At 46.6% G+C, this 18,146-nt stretch overlaps 2 protein-coding genes across 2 annotated transcripts in view; one reads left to right on the plus strand and one right to left on the minus strand.

Annotated features, from left to right (window-relative positions):
• LOC121274153 overlaps window positions 1–18,146 on the minus strand; it is a 50,557-nt gene that overhangs the window by 7,655 nt on the left and 24,756 nt on the right. The window contains exons 2-9 of the mRNA XM_041181332.1: window positions 5,304–5,359; window positions 4,619–4,711; window positions 3,686–3,813; window positions 2,773–2,922; window positions 1,947–2,024; window positions 1,169–1,348; window positions 549–645; window positions 146–366 (exon numbers count right to left, since the gene is read on the minus strand). Coding sequence (XP_041037266.1) covers window positions 146–366; window positions 549–645; window positions 1,169–1,348; window positions 1,947–2,024; window positions 2,773–2,922; window positions 3,686–3,813; window positions 4,619–4,711; window positions 5,304–5,359 — 1,003 coding nt within the window. The remainder of the gene's footprint in view (window positions 1–145; window positions 367–548; window positions 646–1,168; window positions 1,349–1,946; window positions 2,025–2,772; window positions 2,923–3,685; window positions 3,814–4,618; window positions 4,712–5,303; window positions 5,360–18,146) is intronic.
• On the plus strand, window positions 10,780–14,307 carry LOC121274144 (E3 ubiquitin-protein ligase RNF183-like). The gene is made up of 2 exons (XM_041181321.1): window positions 10,780–11,190; window positions 12,285–14,307. The coding sequence occupies exons 1-2, from the start codon at window positions 10,803–10,805 to the stop codon at window positions 12,338–12,340; spliced, it is 444 nt and encodes a 147-aa protein (XP_041037255.1). The 5' UTR covers window positions 10,780–10,802; the 3' UTR covers window positions 12,341–14,307.

Consider the following 18,146-nt stretch of genomic DNA (forward strand, 5'->3'; position numbering starts at 1 on the left):
AAAAACCATGCAGATGGAGTTTAAAAAAAAAGAGATAATAGATTAAGAAGGGTTAACAAGTTTATAGCAGTGAGGTTTGTGCCACAGTAATTCAGGAAACATTCTCTATTGACGGAGTAGTGGTTAGAAGGTAGACACATCCTACCTTGGTCAAGCCTCCTTCTGCTCCAACTGGGATAGAAATGGCTATTACAGAAATGTTGATGTACAGCTCATAACCCCTCTTCTCCAGAGTGTCATCATCCAGAAACTGCCCATCAATTCCCATAGTCACCATGTCTGCCGTTATATTGGCAGGAAATACCAGAGGATTCAAAATCCGTGGGGTGGGCCAGACCAGCTGGTCGTTTTTCAAGATTGCTGGACCTGAAAGAATCGAGAAATGGTTTGGTCAGTTCCAAATACATCCGAGGCTTCTGGCTGGGAGGAAATTGGTACAACTAAAGGATTGTCACTGTGATACTCCGGGATTGGCTAATGCATGTCTTAATTCATCATAGGAGCCAAATAGATCAAAATCAAGTTAGATGTGAAGCTTCTCAACTTACCAATTGGGCAAGCAATTGAGCTGTCAACGAGCAGGATCAGCCATCTTTGCTTGTAGAAGACTGTTGCCTTAATGCTTTCAACTGGCATGTTGTCAATCTTAGATAAGAGGAGACAGGAGACTAATGAAACTTCATAGGCTTTAAAACGAGCAAGTGCAAGATGCATTGGAGAGTTCAGAATGGATACAGCAGGGAGAGGTTTAATGGTCTCCACTCATTACAGGCAATATTTCTGCCATTTGTACTTCCAGTAAATGGATCAGGCGCCATTGCTCAGTGGACAACATGCACCTCAGAAGCAGCAAGTTGTAAGTGGGAGTTCCACTCCAGAAGAAGCAGTGCTACAATTTGGATGACATGTTAAACCAAGGTCTGCCCTTGAGGATGGGCCAATATCTCCTCAGTTATTAAAGTTATCTAAATGTTATTGGGAGTTATGGCATATAGTGGTGGTAGGGGATTTATGGAGCAGTTAGTTAGATCATGAAATCAGTGGTATTCCAGAACTGGATGCAAGCTGGTTTATTCCCACACCTCTCAGAAGTTGAGCAGCTCAATAGACAGCAAAACCTGGTTCATAATCATTGGCCTAGTTTGGGCTTTATGCTGATGCCACTTACCATTATAATGCTGGATTCATTGGATTTGTAAGGGGCTCTGAACACAACTCGTGAAGCAGTTGTGTTAACACCATATCCAAGAGCATGAGCTTCTGTGGTTGTCATAGTCTTGAGCTGTGTGATCTCCCCTTCAGCCACTTGGAATACAATCTGCCAGACTGAGGTAATGGCCTCTTGAGCCTAGGACAAAGAGATTTGGTCTGGATTTAGACTTCAGATCCAGCACACTTTCAAACTCAGGTCATGCTTTAAAGACAAAGCACTAACCACCAGCTCACTGATATTATAGAAAACCAATATGAAAAGCCCCTTTTCAGGACAATACACAGGGAGATTCCTGTTAACATGATTAACTGAATCTTCCATGTGCATTTTATGTGGCAGCTCATGCTTCCTACATGATGCAAAGAGATTTCCAAACAACTTAGTTGGTTATAAACATTACACGTTTGGTGCTTGTCGGATGCAGGTCACTTCCCAAATTCTGAAGTATTTTGATTTTCATTAACCAACAACCCTTCCACAATGCATTTCAGATCACAGTTTAAGCTAAAAACTGTCTACTCCCCCTGGCTCTTACCAATTTTAAATGTTCCTCATCTATTTTAAAAGCTCCTCCATTTGAAGAATGTGGCTTGATTAATATCAAAACCAAATGTATAGTTATGGTAGAGAATTCAAATTTGAAATCTTTGTAAGGAATTGAGGGAAGACAGCAAGGATATTGACGAGTGGGTTATTGTACATGTCTCATGCTCATAGTGAGAAGGATACTTACTGCTGGTATAACTGCTTCCCAGTCCTCAATCTCCATTTGTTCTTCAGCAATACCAGGGAACAATCTTCTAACAGAAACCTACAGGAAAGAGAAATCTAGTGATCAAAAAGCCAGGCATTGTTTCTATACCTCTTTTCAGTAACAACTGAATGGTTGTAACTTTAAGGATGCAACTTTAAGGATGCCCAAAGTATCGGTTCTGTCAAAGATAAACACTCACTAGATGTGAGGGTGAGGGAAGGAGGAGAAGGCAGGGGAATGGGGTTGAGAAACTTATCAGCCAGGATTGGATGGCAGAACAGAATTTATAGGCCAATTGGCCTAATTTCTGCTCCTATGTCTTATGGTTTAGAAATTTGATAAGGATTGAAAATCCTACACTGCCGGAAACCTAGGTGTGCCCATTCCTGAGGGAGAGTTAGCAGCCATCAGGAGAGATCAATTATGTTGGGGCAGGTGAAAGACTGACCAGAGGTCCTTCAAAATGGAAGGCAAGTTGTTTAGTGTAAACATTCAATAATGATTCAGGAAAAAAAACTTTACCCAGGGAGTGGTGAGATGTGGAACTCTAGCACAGGGAGAGTGGAAGTTAGGTAAACATTAAGGAATTGAAGATTACACCATGGGGAAAGAGATGGAGGGAAGCATAAAATGCTGGTGTTGGGCCTAGTAGCCCATGTATTAATGGTCACCTAGTTCATGTTACTCAAAGGTTAGCATGTGATATTAACTGATCTGTCAGACACAAATTTGACCAAGTTAATTAATACAAGGCCAGACTGTAATGCAAGGTGACATTCAAAAAGATAGTATACTGGAAGATTACCTCCATATAGTTCTCTTCACAAACTATTTCCCTGGAACTCCATTGATATCCAAGTCCACAGGTCATGGAGAAAGTGTAAGTGGAAAAGAGACCAGGAATGAACTGGTTCTCAATATTTAAATGGATGTTGAGTGAGAAGGTATCATCGTTCTAAGGATGAAACATGGAGGAATGAAAATTAAACTTCAGCATGAAATGGTTTTGTTAAACAAACTCAGGACAGTCCATTAGAAGACCAAATGGTCTTAGTCTTTGATTCAAGAAGTGGCCATTATGATATTTATTGCCCATCCCATTGATGGAGAGGGTAACCAGTGGCTAACCACTTCAGAAGGCAGCCAGAGTTAACCACATTGATGTGATAACAGCTTGATGTCACCACAATCTTAGACGGAGAGTTCCGTTAACATAGTCTCAGTTTACAGCTTGCAGTTCAAGCAGGGGGTGTGGGTGGGTGCAGGCCATCTACAGTATCTAGATAGGGAAATTCTAGAATGACCTCCAGGACCCTTTTCCTGTGCATTATGGTGCAGCTCAATTAAAGCCAAGCAAGTCCTTTTCCTAGCAAGGATCATTTCAATCCCTGAAGGGGACTTCTAGCTTAGATAGCCCTCAAATAAACCTGGAATCTCCCAACAACTATCCAAATAGAGGAATCTTTATCCCCAACTAGAGCCAGTTAGACTTGCCAAAATATTCTCACTTCCTTTAGAGGGTGTGCTGCTCCTTCAAGGGAGGGACATTGGATGGATTTCACCAAAGGGTTCTGCCCTTCCATCTCCCCAGTGGATGGAGGGGGTTACATGGAGGAGATACATTCTTATTACTGCCCAACCATCCTGTAGTCATGTCAAAAGGTGAAAAGACTTCAAGCTGTACCACCCCACTATTCTCCTGAAGAGACATTACTCACGTCATTCTGAACCAAACAGGCCAGGAAAGAAGCTCTGATCTCTGGATTCCCCCATTTATCGGAGGTGACAGTGAAGCCACACATGGCTGTAAACTGAGGAGTCAGCGGAAACTTGTTTCTAGAATCATCTAGAGAAAAAGGAAGAGATGGAATAAACAGGACAAGGGCAAAGAGTTGCTTCCAGTCAAGTGCCCAAACTATGTCAGTTGCTACAGTTTAAATATTTAAAATTGCTCATGACCAAAATTCTAGTGATTTTAGGTCATGTCACTTAAAGTGAGGATCACAAATTCAGCCTGTTCCATAGTTCAATAATCAGTTGAGTTTTCAACAAACCTCATTTGCCCACCCGTATTACTTGTGCAGAAAAATTTATTCCTTCATCCTCAGCTGAAGGTTCCTGTGTGAACAAGTACTTCCTGACATCACCCCTGAACAGCCTAGTTTTAAATCTTGTCCACCTGGTTCTGCAGTTCCTACATCAGAGGAGGAATATCGAGCACATTTATTATTAATTTTAAATCACCGTGATTAGCTCAGCCCCTAATCTCTAACTCAAGGGAATACAAGCCTAGCCTGTGTCACCTGTTCTTGTAAATGTAACCTTTTCAGCCCCGATATCATTTTGGGGCATCTACACTGCTCCCCCTCCAATATATCCTTCAAGGTGTGGTGGTGAAGCTACTATACTTCACACAAATCCATTCCTACCCTCATATTCCAGCTTCTTCTAGAAGGCAGCCAACATTCTAATGGCCCTTGACATCTTTTGTACCTATTCATTCACTTGATGTGATATTTGCGCATACAGTTCTTGTCACTTTCCATTCCCTCCCCCTCCATTTAGAACAAGTTAACAATTAATGCCAAGGTGGCCATTCAGCCAGGAAGACCATCACACTAACAGGCTGGATAGTTTTAGGATGAACTTACCACTTGCATCAATGTTCCAGTTTTGGGAAAACAAAAAGCTCTTATCAATCCAGATGTAGAAGTAACGATCTCGGCATTCTCTTTGGATAGTTCCTTCAGAAAGGGATCATGTAAAAATAATTAGCATTTTGTCAAGGCAGGTCATGGACCTTCACTAATCTAGAGTCAGATCAAAGATTTGATGTGTAGATGGGGATAAGGGAATGTGTTTTAGAACACCTTAGTCTGAAGGATGTTTGCTGACCTATTGGGAATTAAAAACAACTCAACATTCCAAAGTGATCCACATCCAAGACCACGATTAGATAAGACCTTCAGATTTATACATGCAGCATTCCACAAAAAGGTTAAAAACCAGGCAAGTTCAGGTTCAATGTGGAGAATTTGTTGAACTCCAGAAGTTTAGGCTCAAATGAGTGTTTTCTTCTATCACCTGAATTCAGTCAAAATAGGGCAGATTGTTACAGGATGAAGGAACATTAAATGCTCCTCCCTGGGATACAACTAGATGGTAATTCAGGTCAGAACTAAGGCAAGCATCTTGGGAACAACAAAGTAGATCCAAAAGTCAGAAGAACCCTTGAAGATGCCTCAATTCAGGGATAGCTCATTACCTAGAAAACAAGCAAAATATCCAGCCAAGGACAAGCTATATTGAAACTGGAAAGAAAGGGAAGCAGCTTACCAGGAGGTGGGTCGGTTTTCACTTCTGTGCTCAATGCTGCCAGGAGCAACAATAATCTAGTTAGGGGAAAGAGAAAAATAATTTACTATTTTATAGTCACAGGCCAAAGCAGATCAGGGCCAACTGGGGGAAAACAATACACTCACCCTAAAATTTGAGAGTTCATGGTGTTGGCCCAATCCAAACCAACCAGTTCACCACACAATGCTACTCACTTCACAACAGGGGAAAAAAATCAGCCACAAAAGGCACAATATCAACTCACATGCTTGACTGGTATTTAAACCATTGGGCTCCAATTGACCAATGATGAGCTTTCCTTATTTGGTGTTGGGTAGCAGGTAATTCACAGGCCTTCAGTTTAGGCCTCATTAATGGGTCAACTTCATTTGGACCAATCGGGGATTGGGGGAGGGGTGGTTCTGAGGGTATGTCACCTGACAGAAGCCAGTACAATTAATACAATAAAACATCTTACCTTCGCCCAATGGATTCAAACAAGTACGACCAAACAGAAACTCATTCACACTCAGCCCACAACCTCCAGCCTTTTTTTAAGGGCCGCAACTAATAAAAGGAACTTAATTGTCAAATAAACTGCAACAAAAGCAAATTGCAATATTACTAAAATAAACAGAACTGCATTTATATAGCTCCTTTCACAACTACAGGGTATCATGGAGCACTTCAACCATTGGAGTACTTTTAAAGAGCAGAGGGACACACAGCATCCAATTTACACACAGCAAGTTCCCACAAGCAGCAATGTGATCATGACCAGGTCACCTGCTTTTGTGATGTTGCTTGTGGATAACTATTGAGCCAGGATGCTGGGGAGAACTCCCACTGCTCTCTTTGCCATAGTGGCTGTGGGATATTTTACACCCACCTGAGAGGGCAGACGGGACTCTCGGTTTAATGGCTCATCTGAAAGTCACCATATGTCTGAGAGAGCAGCATTAACTGCATTCTAATCCGAGTTCCTTTTTGGGACTATTCTGGATGAGCTGTACTCCTCAGATGAAGTGGTATTATCACTGCACTAATAGTCCAGGGACCCGGGATAATGATCTGGGGACTCGGGTACAAATCCCACTCCGGTAGATGGTGGAATTTGAAAAATCTGGAATTGAAAGTCTAATGATGACCACGAAACTATTGTCAATTGTTTCAGAAACCCGTCTGGTTCACTGATGTCCTTTGGGGAAGGAAATCTGCTGTCCTTACCCGGTCTGGCCTACATGTGAATCCAGACCCATAGCAATGTGGTTGACTCTGAATTCCCCTCTGAAATGGCCGAGCCAGCCACTCAGTTGTATCACAATTGCTAGAAAGCCAATAAGGAATGAAACCAGACGGAGCACCCGGCATGGATCTAGGCACCAGAAACAACAACGGCAAACTCAGCCCTGTTGACCCTGCAAAACCCCCTTACTAACATCTGTTGCCTTGTGCCAAAATTGGGAGAGCTGTTTCATTGACTAGTCAAGCAACAGTCTGACATATTCATCCCCACGGAATCATACCTTACAGATAATGTCCCAGACTCCACCATCACCATCCCTGGGTATGTCCTGTCTCACCAGCAGGACAGACCCAGCAGAGGTGGGGACACAGTGATATACAGTTGGGAGGGAGCTGCCCTGGGATCCTCAACATCGACTCTGGACCCCATGAAGTCTCATGGCATCAGGTCAAACATGGGCAAGGAAACCTCCTGCTGATTACCTCATACCGCCCTCCCTCAGCTGATGCATCAGTGCCTCCTGCATGTTGAACATCACTTGGAGGAAGCACTGAGGGTGACAAGGGTGCAGAATGTACTCTGGGTGGGGACTTCAATGTCCATCATCAAGAGTGGCTCAGTAGCACCACTACTGACCAAGCTGGCTGAGTCCTAAATGACATAGCTGCTAGACTGGGTCTGCAGCAGTTGGTGAGGGAACCAACAAGAGGGAAAAACATACTTGACCTCAACCTTACCAACCTGCCTTCTGCAGATGCATCTGTCCATGACAGTATCAGTAGGAGTGACCACCACACAGTCCCATCTTCACATTGAGGATACCCTCCATCGTGTTGTGTGGCAGCACCACCATCCTGATTTCAAACAGATCTAGCAACTCAAGACTGGGCATCCATGAGGTGCTGTGGGTCATCAGCAGCAGCAGAATTGTACTTGAACACAATCTGTAACCTCATGGCCCAGCATATCCCCCTCTCTACCATTACCATCAAGCCAGGGGATCAACCCTGGTTCAATGAATAGTGCAGGAGGGCGTGTCAGGAGCTGCACCAGGCATACCTAAAAATGAGGTGTCAACTTGGTGAAACTATAACACAGGACTACTTGTGTGCCAAACAGCATAAGCAGCAAGTGATAGACAGAGCTAAGCGATCCCACAACTAACAGATCAGATCTAAGCTCTGCAGTCCTGCCACATCCAGTTGTGAATGGTGCTGGACAATTAAACAACTCACTGGAAGAGGAGGCTCCACAAATATCCCCATCCTCAATGATGGAGGAGCCCAGAACATCAGTGCAATATATAAGGCTGAAGCATTTGCAACAATCTTCAGTCAGAAGTGCCAAGTAGATTGTCCATCTTGGTTTCCTCCGGAGGTCCCCAGCATCACAGATGTCAGTCTTCAGCCAATTCAATTCACTCCACATGATATCAAGAAATGGCTGAAGGCACTGGATACTGCAAAGGCTACGGGCCCTAACAATATTCCAGCAAAAGTACTGAAGACTTGTGCTCCAGAACTTGCCGTGCCCCTAGCCAAGCTGTTCCAGTACAGCTACAACACCGACATCTACCCGGCTGAGTGGAAAATTGCCCAGGTATGTCCTGTACACAAAAAGCAGGACAAATCCAACCCGGCCAATAAACTCCCCATCAGTCCACTCTCCATCATCAGTAAAGTGATGGAAGGGGTCATCAACAGTGATAACAAACGGTACTTACTTAGCAATAACCTGCTCACTGACCCTCACTTTGGGTTCCACCAGGGTCACTCAGCTCCTGACGACATTACAGCCTTGGTTCAAACAAGGACAAGAGAGCTGAACACCAGAGGTGAGGTGAGAGTGACTGCCCTTGACACCAAGGCAGCATTTGACCGAGTGTGGCATCAAGGAGCCCTAGCAAAACTGGAGTCAATGGGAAACAGGGCGAAAACGCGCTGCTGGTTGGAGTCATACCTAGCACAAAGGAAGATGGTTGTGGGTGTTGGAGGTCAGTCATCTCAGCTCCAGGACATCACTGCAGGAGTTCCTCAGGGTAGTGTCCTCGGCCCAACCATCTTCAGCTGCTTCATCAATGACCTTCCTTCCATCATAAGGTCAGAATTGGGGATGTTCACTGATGATTGCACATATGTCTATATATATATATATACAGGATATTGGCTCTCCCTCGCTAGCAAGGACACTCATCTTCCATGAGTCCGAAGGTGGTTGATGAGGTCGATATGGGGTCTGCAGACTTTGTGGCAAGTAGGACACTGTACACAGTGGCTAAAAAGGGCACAATTGACCTATGAGGTCCTTGCTGGTAACATGGGTGAAAAAGGAACAGTTCACAGTTTCTTTCCAGTTCAAAGTCACAATAAAAGCTGCAGCTTGAAGCAGAAAGCTCGAGTTCAGCCCACATTGAGACACAAGGGGGCGCTGTTGGCCATGGTGCCAGTGAGGCCAAGGAAGGAGGGGGAAGAAATAGGTGGGATATGGATTGCAGGAAGCTGGAGAAAACCCAAACAGTCCCACAGCCTAATGTTCCCCCAAAGTCATTTTAAATCACATATTAGACAGGGTAATAACTTGCATTTATATAGCACCTCTCACAAAGTCTCACATCCCAACATGCCTCCTCAAGAGTGTTTTCAGAAAGGAATCGACACTGAACCACCGAAGGACAGATGAGCAAAGCTCAGACAGAAGGAAAGACTTGCATTTATATAGCGCCTTTCACAACTACCAGCCATCTCAAAGCACTTTTTACAGCTAATGAAACACATTTTGAAGTGGAGTCACTGTTGTAAATGAGGCAGCCAATTTGCACATAGCAAGCTCCCACAAACAGCAACGTGATAATAACCAGGTAATCTGGTTTTAGTGATGTTGGTTGAGGGATAAATATTGACCCCAGGACACAGGGGAGAACTCCCCCCTGCTCTTCTTCCAAAGTAGTGGCTGTGGGATCTCTTACACCCACCTGAGGGGGTGCAGGTGTGAGGGTCGGTTTAATATCTCATCAGAAAGACTGCACCTCAGCCAGTGCAGGACTCCCTCAGTACTGCGCTGGAGTGTCAGCATTTGATTTTTGTGCTGAAGTCCTGGAGTGGGACTTGAACCTGGAACCTTCTGATGCAGAGGTGAGAATGCAAGCAATAGGGGGAGGTTTTAAGGAGGGTCCAAAAGGAGGGGAGAGGTTTCAAGAGGGAAGATGTGAGGAGATACAAACCTCCTTCACTCTCTGTATGAAAGTCCTCTTGCTTCAGGTAAATTTCCTGATCCATTCTCCCTTCTCCTTAGATCCATGCAGTGTTTGGGAAGACAGGAAGATCATGAGGGGGCTACCAATAAATTAGAGAAGTTGTGTTGTGATGGAGGGAAGGGTTGGAGATGGGAGGGTCATTATGCACACTTTCATGCCTGAAAGAGGAGGTCATGGGTTCAAGTCTCACTCCAGAGTCTGGAGCACATAATCCAAGCCGACACTCCCAGGGCCAGCGCTGAGGGGAGTGCTTCACTCTCAGAGGCACCGTCTTTCTGGGTGAGTTGTCGAACCAAGGAACACCCGTCTGCCCCCTCGGGTGGTATGTGAAAGGTCTCAAGGCCGCTATTGGAAGAAGAGGGGTGGGTGGAGGACATACTGGGGGGGGAGAGTTCTCCCGTGGGACCAACACCACTTAAAGAAAAGACAAATCAGTTGCTCATTTGTCTTACTCAGTGTTGGTGGGATCTTGCTGTGCGCAAACTGGCTGCCGCATTCACCCTACATGACAACGGTGACTACATTCCAACAAAGGGGCTCCGTTGGCTGCGAGGCACTTTGAGACTCCCCCGGCGCTACAGAAATGCAAGATCTTTCTTCAACCCGGGTTTGGACAGCTGTTTGTTAAAGGAAGTGGTGGCCAGCTAGAGGGGGGCTTGAGGGGTGGGGGGTGGTGTGGGAAAGCGAGGGGATTTTCCCTCCCACACAGAAAGTGGCAATCCCTCATGCTGGAAGCAGTCAGCTCCGAGCCTGAGTTCCCGTTCTGTAAATCATTGACTCTGAAAATACTCACGAGAAGGGAAAACAGTTAATCAGCCCTTGTGAAACTTGGCCAGCGTTTCCTTAGGCTTCCTGTGAATAAAAACACTGAAAGGAATTTCCCTTGAAACTGGGCTTGCTGACATGAATGAGATCACTGGCGAGGGAAGCCTCCAGAGCGAGTATAAAAGGCGGAGCTGCCTGAACCATCCCTCACAACGTTGCCACCTGCTCCAGCGAGATGCCTGGAGAAAGAGAGTGCGCCATCTGCTACTGCCCCTACACCCGGGGCTCTCGGACCCCCAGGGTCTTGCCTTGCCAGCACACCTTCTGCAGCGAATGCCTCCAGGTCCTGGTCTCCCTGGTGGAGCCCGAGGCCTCGGGCCTCTGCCAGCTCCCCTGCCCCCTCTGCCGGCAGCTCGCCCAGACCTGGTGGGAGGCGGACGACCTCCCCTTCCCCGTGGACCCTGCTCTCGGGGAGCTCCTGCCGGCGGAAGGACCCCAGGAGGAGGGCGTCGAGGCGGTGGGGACTGGCACGCCGTCAGCTCTCAAGCGAGGGGCCAAGAGGTGGGTGAAGAGTCTGAAGAGGAGATTGGGTCTTCAGAGACCTAGTCAGTCAAACGTTGACGGTAAGAGTCATTATCAGCGAGGACTGGGGGGCAGCTTGACGTATAGATGAAAAACAAGCAAAGTTTTTGGGCATTGAATCAATCGATATGAGGGGGGTGGGGGGCGTGGTGGGCAGGGAAGTGGAGTTCAGGTAGAAAATTGGCAGTGAAGGGCTGAACGGCCTCCTCCTGCTCCTATCTCTTATATTCATGAAGTGAAAACCATTTAGAGAGGGAGGAAAGAAGTTGGGGGTATGAGCATTGCAATTCAGATTGACGACAGATTGGGGTGGGGGGAGTGGTGGTTGGGGTTAGGATGGCATCAGCTGTGAGACTGAGGGATGTATATGTGGGAGGAGGCCATTCAGCCCTTCATCCTGTTCCACTTTTCCCTTCAATCTGTCTTGAAGGCTGTGTGGCATTTCTTTTGTCCTTTGGGCTTGGTTGCATCACCTAAAGCAATGAGGGGTGGGCATTATTTAACCATCCACCACCCCCAAACCCACGACCCCAGTTTTTTTTTAGTTGAGTTTAGGGTGCGACTCACTTCCCCCAGCCCCCCTCCCTATCACATACTCTCCCTTGGTGATTCCCTGTACATCAGAGTGCTGCTTTCATAGAGGAATAGCCGCAGTGACTTGCCACTTCCTTGTGGAGAGGGAGGGTGAGCAAGATGGCTCCAACGTCCCTGGCTTTGGGACAGATATTTCCCCCAAACCAGCCTTCAACACCGCCCACACCTCCTACCCTCCCCACTCACGGAAAAGATCCAGACGGGGGGAGATAAGGAGAATTTTTATTCCACAGTGAGTTGTCTGGGAGGCGCTGCCTGAAAGGGCGGTGGAAGCAGATTCAACAGGAACTTTCGAAAGGGGAATTGTATAAGTACTTGAAGGGGAAAAATTGAGCAGGGCTATGAGAGAAAGAGTGGCGGTTGGGGGGGGCGGTGGGTGTGGACTAATTGGAGATCTCTTTCAAAGGGCCAGCACGTGCATGGTGGGCTGAATGTTTAACTTTATGATTAACCTGGTGGTACTCCAGGGCTAACTTAACTCTGCTGACTCTAAGTTTTGGGAGAAATACCACAACCTGACCTCAATTTTCATGTCTTTCAGCCATCTGTGTGAACATGCATGATATGGCCCTGATGGCAAGTTCTCACTTAATGTAAAGCGAAGCCTCTGGTGAAGGTCCAGCCGCGATTGGCTTGGCTAACTGATCCGAGTTAAAGGGACAGCGCACCAGCGTTCCGAGACCAGCAGGGGGTGGAAAATGCGTCCCCTTGGCGTCCCTACAACGTCGACCTGGATTATTTTGGGGGGGGGGGGGGTGGTGAGCCTTTCCCAACACACACGACATTTCATCCCCCACCCCACCACCACCCTCCCCCCAACAGCCCCATGTAAAATGAAAAGCCTTGAAGATGGGGGGGTGGTGGTGCTTCACGCTTGATGGTTCCTCTCCCGGGCAACAAGCCAAGGTCAGCCAGAGCCCAACAACATGAATTCAAGCGGCCGGACTCCTGGCAGCTGCGCAACGTGGTCAGTTGCTGTACCGCAGACCACCAGCCAGCCGGGGCCAAAGAGACTATCTCGAAGCCCAAAGCCATGAAGCTATCAGCAGCATCACCTCAGCAAACAGCGTTGGCGAGGCCTATATCGCTTCTGCTAAATTGGGCCCTGGTGTTAAAGCTTTCATCTGTGTTTACGGTTTGTCTTTAAAAGTGGCTTTCGTTTGTTTTGTGGTTGGCGATGTGGGTGGGTGGTGGGGTGGGTGGTGATGCGACTTATCCCTAGGGTGCGATGTTTGTGCCAGGTTTTACAGCGAGTTTAAGCCATTCGTATAGATTTAAGTAACCTCTGCTCCCCTGCCAAACCCCACCCCCCACCCCACACCCCTACCCCTGTTGCCGTCAGCGATACTGCCAAAAGAGACTATTAAGATGACGGCATCTCCCTGGCAATGTGGGCGGGCTTGTTTGTGCCATGGTGTTGTCATGTTGCTGTGGCAACGGCATGCTTCTCAATTTGTGGCCCATTTCCAAACCTCTTAGTCATAAACGTGGGGAAAGAATTTTCACAACACGCGGGAGGAGACTTGTTAAAGTTTAATCGGGGATTTAGTTGGCCAGGTCACCCAATGCTCCAAGAACAGGAGCCATCTGTCCAGGCCTCAAAACCTGGAGTAGGCCTTACAGGGCAGCAGACTGGGCCCATACAGAGATATTCCTAAACATCCTGTCAGGCAGGGCAAGGGGATTAAAAAAACACCTCATTCTCAAATCGATTTGTGCTGTAATTAGGGTAGTGGCCAACTCTTGTTGTACGTACACCTGGAGGTTTTATCACATGACTTTTTTGCGCCCAACAACCGCCCCACTCGGTCAAATAGCCCCTTTTCCCACCTCCAATTTTTGAATAATTAACAAACTGAAGAGAATGGGGGAGAAATACATTTAAAAACAAAAATAATGATTTCTCTCAGGGTTTGCTCCAGAAGCAATTCCTTAAAAGTAGGGGATATGGGAGAAGTGAGGGTCGGTGGAGCTGGGGTAGAAGATCAGCCATGATGGAATTGAATGGCAGAGCAGGATCAAGGGGCCGAATTGCCTATTCCTGCTCCGATCACTTAGGTTTCTCATGTTTAGTCAACAAAAGACTCAGAAATGAGCTAGTGGTTGGAGAGATTTGGGAACAAGAGGCCAAATCCATCTGTTCTTCCCAAGTATGCTGCATCACCACTTGCCGTGTATTTCAGTACTCCCATCTTGTATCCCAAGGGTGGTAACTAACCATCCTGTGTGGTACTGAATGGTACAGACTAGGAGGGCTTCACATTCCTGCCCTGGTCTAATATGGAACCCACTGGTCAAAAAATGGTCAAATCGAATAACTTGCTACCTAGGTCACCCCTTATTGTGTTTCCTCTCAGCTTATGCTGTGCAAAAAGAAGAGGGGAAAGCCCGCAGGAATGTTACAGCCTGTGATTTCCAGTCATGGTTCTTCAGTATTATCTTAGGTATTATGATAAATTTCATTTGTGAATTTAGCCAGCACTGTAAATGCAATCTTACTGTATATGTTTAAATTTTGTATGGAAATGGAAGTACTAATTATTATGTATTTAATTGTCATTTAAAAAATAAAAAAATATTGTGAAGTATCTTTACAGTCCTTTTGTTTCTTTGTGTCGAATATCACCAGTTCTGAAAATTCTTCCGGGGGCCTATTATCCTCCCAGCCCCCCTTAAAAAACAAAACCAATTTTTTATACACGCTAGTTCACCTCTGGCTATGCTCACAGTTAGTCAGAGGAACAGATGGTCTGAGATATTTGTGACTGGGGAATGGGATGGTAGGACTCCAGCGCTGACCTAGTCCAAGTTTATGGGGCCACAGGGTGCACATGTAAAAGCACAGGAATAGGGTGAGACCATTCAGCCCCTCCAGCCTACCGAACCATTCAATTAGATCACGGTTCCAAACTGCCACAATCCTTCATTTCAAATTCACAAGTGAGGTCCTGTGTGACTGTGACGAAGGTAAACTTTCCCTCCTAGTCCTTCTCAGCCTGTCTGCAGCCTTTGACACGGTTTGACCAGACCATTATCCCCCAACTGTTGTCCAGCTGGGTGAACATCTAATCATAGCCAGAGAATCGCTCGTAATGGCTTCTCTTCCTGCCCTCGAACTGTTACCTCTGGTCAACCCCCAGGGGTCTATCCGTCTTTCTCATCTACATGCTGCTCCTCAGTGACATCATCTGAAAACATGGTGTTAGTTTTCACATGTACACTGACCACATCCGGCTTGACCTCACCACCTCCTCTCTCTCGACCCCTCCACTCTCTCTCCATTATCAGACTGCTTATCCAACATCCGGACTGGATGGGCAGGAACCTCCTCCAGTTAGACATTGGGAAGACTGAAGCCATTGTTTACCGGTCCCCCCTCCAAACTCCGTTCCCTAGCAACCGACTCCGTCCCTCTCCCTGGCAACAACCTGAGATGTAAACCAGTCTGTTCACAACCTCGATGTCACGTTTGACCCTGAGCTGAAGTTCTGACCTCATATCCGCGCCATCACTAAGACCGCCCATTTCCCCCTCTGTAACGTAGCCCGACTCCACCCCTGTCTCAGCTCATCCGCTGTGGAAACCCTCATTCCTGCCTTTGTTGCCTCCAGACGCGACTATTCCAACACACTCCTGGCTGGCCTCCCACATTCTACCCTCGGTAAACTTGAGATCATCCAAAACTCTGCTGCCCGTGTCCACGCTCACACCGAGTCCCATTCCCCTACCACCCCCTGTGCCCGCTGACCCCACACTGGCTCCCGGTCAAGCAACGTCTTGATTTTAAAATTCTTATCCTTGTTTTCAGACCCCTCTATGTCCTCGCCTCTCCCTAACTCCATCTCTGCTCATCTCTCTCCTCTTTTAAGATGGTCCTTAAAACCGGCCTCTTTGCCCAAACACCTGACCCTAATATCTCCTCATGTGAATTGGCCGTGTGTTTCGTTTGAAAATGCTCCTGTGAAGTGCTTTGGGACATGTTATTTCAGTAAAGGGCACTATGGGAATAGGTGTTATTGTACCCTGTGCCTGGTTATAGGGACACAAGTGAATCCTTGGTTAATGGCCACTGCCTGTATACAGTTAAACACCGTCCATACAGAGGAAGCACAGGAAGGTGAGCAAGGGAGTGGCATTGGACTGAGTGACATAGAGAGGTGGAAAAATCTCTCTGCCACCTATGTGACGGTGAGCCGTCTGCTTGTAAACTTGTGTCCTTGAATGTCGCCCCCATTTTCATAGAAACATAGAAACTAGGAGCAGGAGGAGGCCATTCAGCCCTTCGAGCCTACTCCGCCATTCATTATGATCATGGCTGATCATCCAACTCAATAACCTGCTCCCACTTTCTCCCCATACCCTTTGATCCCTTTCGCCCCAAGAGCTATATCTAACTCCTTGAAAACATACAATGTTTTGGCCTCAACTACTTTCTGTGGTAACGAATTCCACAGGCTCACCACTCTCTGGGTGAAGAAATTTCTCCTCATCTCCGTCCTAAATGGTCTACCCCATATCCTCAGACTGTGACCCCTGGTTCTGGACTCCCCCACCATCAGGAATATCCTTCCTGCATCTACCCTGTCTAGTCCTGTTAGAATTTTATAGGTTTCTATGAGATCCCCCCTCATTCTTCTGAACTCCAGCGAATATAATCCTAACCGACTCAATCTCTCCTCATATGTCAGTCCCACCATCCCAGGAATCAGTCGGGTAAACCTTCGCTGCACTCCCTCTATAGCAAGAACATCCTTCCTCACATAAGAAGGCCAAAGCTGCACACAATATTCCAGGTGTGGTCTCACCAAGGCCCTGTACAATTGCAGCAGGACATCCCTGTTCCTGTACTCGAATCCTCTCGCTATGAAGGCCAACATACCATTTGCCTTCTTTACCGCCTGCTGCACCTGCATGCTTACCTTCAGCGACTGGTTTTTGAAATGCAAGCAGCCAACCTTTAAAAGCTGCTGTGTCATTGTGTGTATGATCGATGCAAGGAAAACGCTCACTGTATGGCCCCAGAGTGGACCTTCTACAATATCAGATCACAGGTGAGCTCCTAAAGGCCTTGACAAATTTATTCAGGCATGTACATGGCTCAGGAGCGGTCACTTTTGGGTGGAGGGAGGGGGAGAGGGGAGGGAGGTGTGGGTGCAATTTGATGGGACCCACAAGTATGATAACTCCACCAGATTATAAAGTCTTGACTCGAGTGCTGTGTGAGAGACCTGAGCCCATCAACTTCCTTCACAAAAATCTTCTACTTGGCATAGATCCTGGATCCTACATGAAGATTAACGTAACTTTCACACAGAACAGCCTGCCCTCCCCTGCAAAGGGAAAATTTGCTTAAAGACACATCTCTGTCCACTGGACCATCGTTATGTGATCCCTCCTGAAAGTGAGTGCTGAGTGTGGCATTTCAGGAAGGCTTTAGATTGCTCCCAGGCAGGCACTCACTCGGAAAGATCTGATCTCCATATTAATGGCTTGCCAGGAAGGAAAGTTTCACATTGATGATTAACTGTTGAACCTCTCATTTCAGAACTGTTGGGCAAACTGGGAAGTTTGAGGGGACTGATGACTCAGTCAAGTGTAGGGTTGTTCCAAATGGTCTGTGGTGCCCCTGGGCCTAGAAAGAAGGTGGGTCAGACAAATTATAGAACATTACAAAATAGAAGGAGGTCATTCGGTCCATTGTCCTTGTGCTAGCTCTCAGTAAGGGCTGTCCACTCAGACTCTAACCCCTGCTCTAATTATCATTTTGTACCATTTATCCATTTTCCTTTGACAACTATATGGCATTCTACATCTATCGCTGTTTCATGTGTTGCAAACAGGCTCCTAATCTCTCCATATGTCCTACTTCCCATGACAGCACCTTTCAAACCCACGACCACGACCATCTAGAAGGACAAGGGCAGCAGACACATGGGAACACCACCTGGAAGTTCCCCTCCAAGTCACTCACCATCCTGACTTGGAAATTTTTAACTGTTCCTTTCACTATCGCTGGGTTAAAATCCTGGAACTCCCTCCCTAACAGCACTGTGGGTGTATCTACACCACAGGGACTGCAGCGGCTCAAGAAGGCAGCTCACCACCACCTTCTCAAGGGGCAATTAGGGATGGGCAATAAATGCTGGGCCCAGCCAGCGAAGCCCACATCCCATAAATGAATAACAAAAAATAGTAATGACTTAAATAGAGGCCCTTCAGTTACTGACTGAATAGTCAGAATTCCCAACTTAACTCAGGAAAATAATGTTGAACATTATCACTAGATTTCCTTCAGTCGAGCTTTGGAGTTTATTCCATAAACCTCTCTGCCTCTTTCTTCACCTTTAAGCAGTATAGGTACAAGAGGAAGCTATTCAGTCCCTCAATACCTGCATGCGAACTC

The sequence above is a fragment of the Carcharodon carcharias genome (assembly GCF_017639515.1).
Source record: "Carcharodon carcharias isolate sCarCar2 chromosome 33 unlocalized genomic scaffold, sCarCar2.pri SUPER_33_unloc_1, whole genome shotgun sequence".
Lineage (NCBI taxonomy): Eukaryota > Metazoa > Chordata > Chondrichthyes > Lamniformes > Lamnidae > Carcharodon > Carcharodon carcharias.

What these genes read in the sequence shown, in the direction of transcription:
- LOC121274144 (XM_041181321.1), top strand. Translation starts at nt 10,803, where the DNA reads ATGCCTGGAGAAAGAGAGTGCGCCATCTGCTACTGCCCCTACACCCGG. An exon ending in TAGTCAGTCAAACGTTGACG is followed by an intron (nt 11,191 to 12,284) that starts GTAAGAGTCATT and finishes CATGTCTTTCAG; the next exon opens with CCATCTGTGTGAACATGCAT.